Source organism: Fulmarus glacialis, unplaced genomic scaffold, assembly GCF_000690835.1.
Source record: "Fulmarus glacialis isolate BGI_N327 unplaced genomic scaffold, ASM69083v1 scaffold27182, whole genome shotgun sequence".
Classification (NCBI taxonomy): domain Eukaryota; kingdom Metazoa; phylum Chordata; class Aves; order Procellariiformes; family Procellariidae; genus Fulmarus; species Fulmarus glacialis.
In genome coordinates, this window is record NW_009200162.1 from 3,552 (window position 1) to 3,785 (window position 234).

The 234-nt window shown below is 71.4% G+C and overlaps 1 protein-coding gene across 1 annotated transcript in view; it reads right to left on the minus strand.

The window, feature by feature from the left end:
* LOC104073660 (fibulin-7-like) overlaps positions 1-224 on the minus strand; it is a gene marked incomplete at its 5' end in the record, with an annotated part of 1,666 nt that extends 1,442 nt beyond the window's left edge. The window contains one exon of the mRNA XM_009573511.1: positions 37-224. Within this exon, the coding sequence (XP_009571806.1) occupies positions 37-224 (188 nt within the window). The remainder of the gene's footprint in view (positions 1-36) is intronic.
* Positions 225-234: the final 10 nt, after the last annotated feature.

Consider the following 234-nt stretch of genomic DNA (forward strand, 5'->3'; position numbering starts at 1 on the left):
GGTGAGCGGGCCGGCCCCCGCTGCCCCCCGCCGCACCCCTGGTCCCGTGGGATGCTCCCTGCCCTGCACCCATCGCTCTTACCCTCGCAGGCGTTGCGGTCGGCATGGAGCAGGTAGCCGGGGGGACAGAGGCAGCGGTAGGAGCCGGGGAGGTTGATGCAGTCATGGAGGCAAAGCCGGGTCTGGGGGCTGGACTGGAAGAGCTGGCACTCGTCCACGTCTGGGGGGACAGGC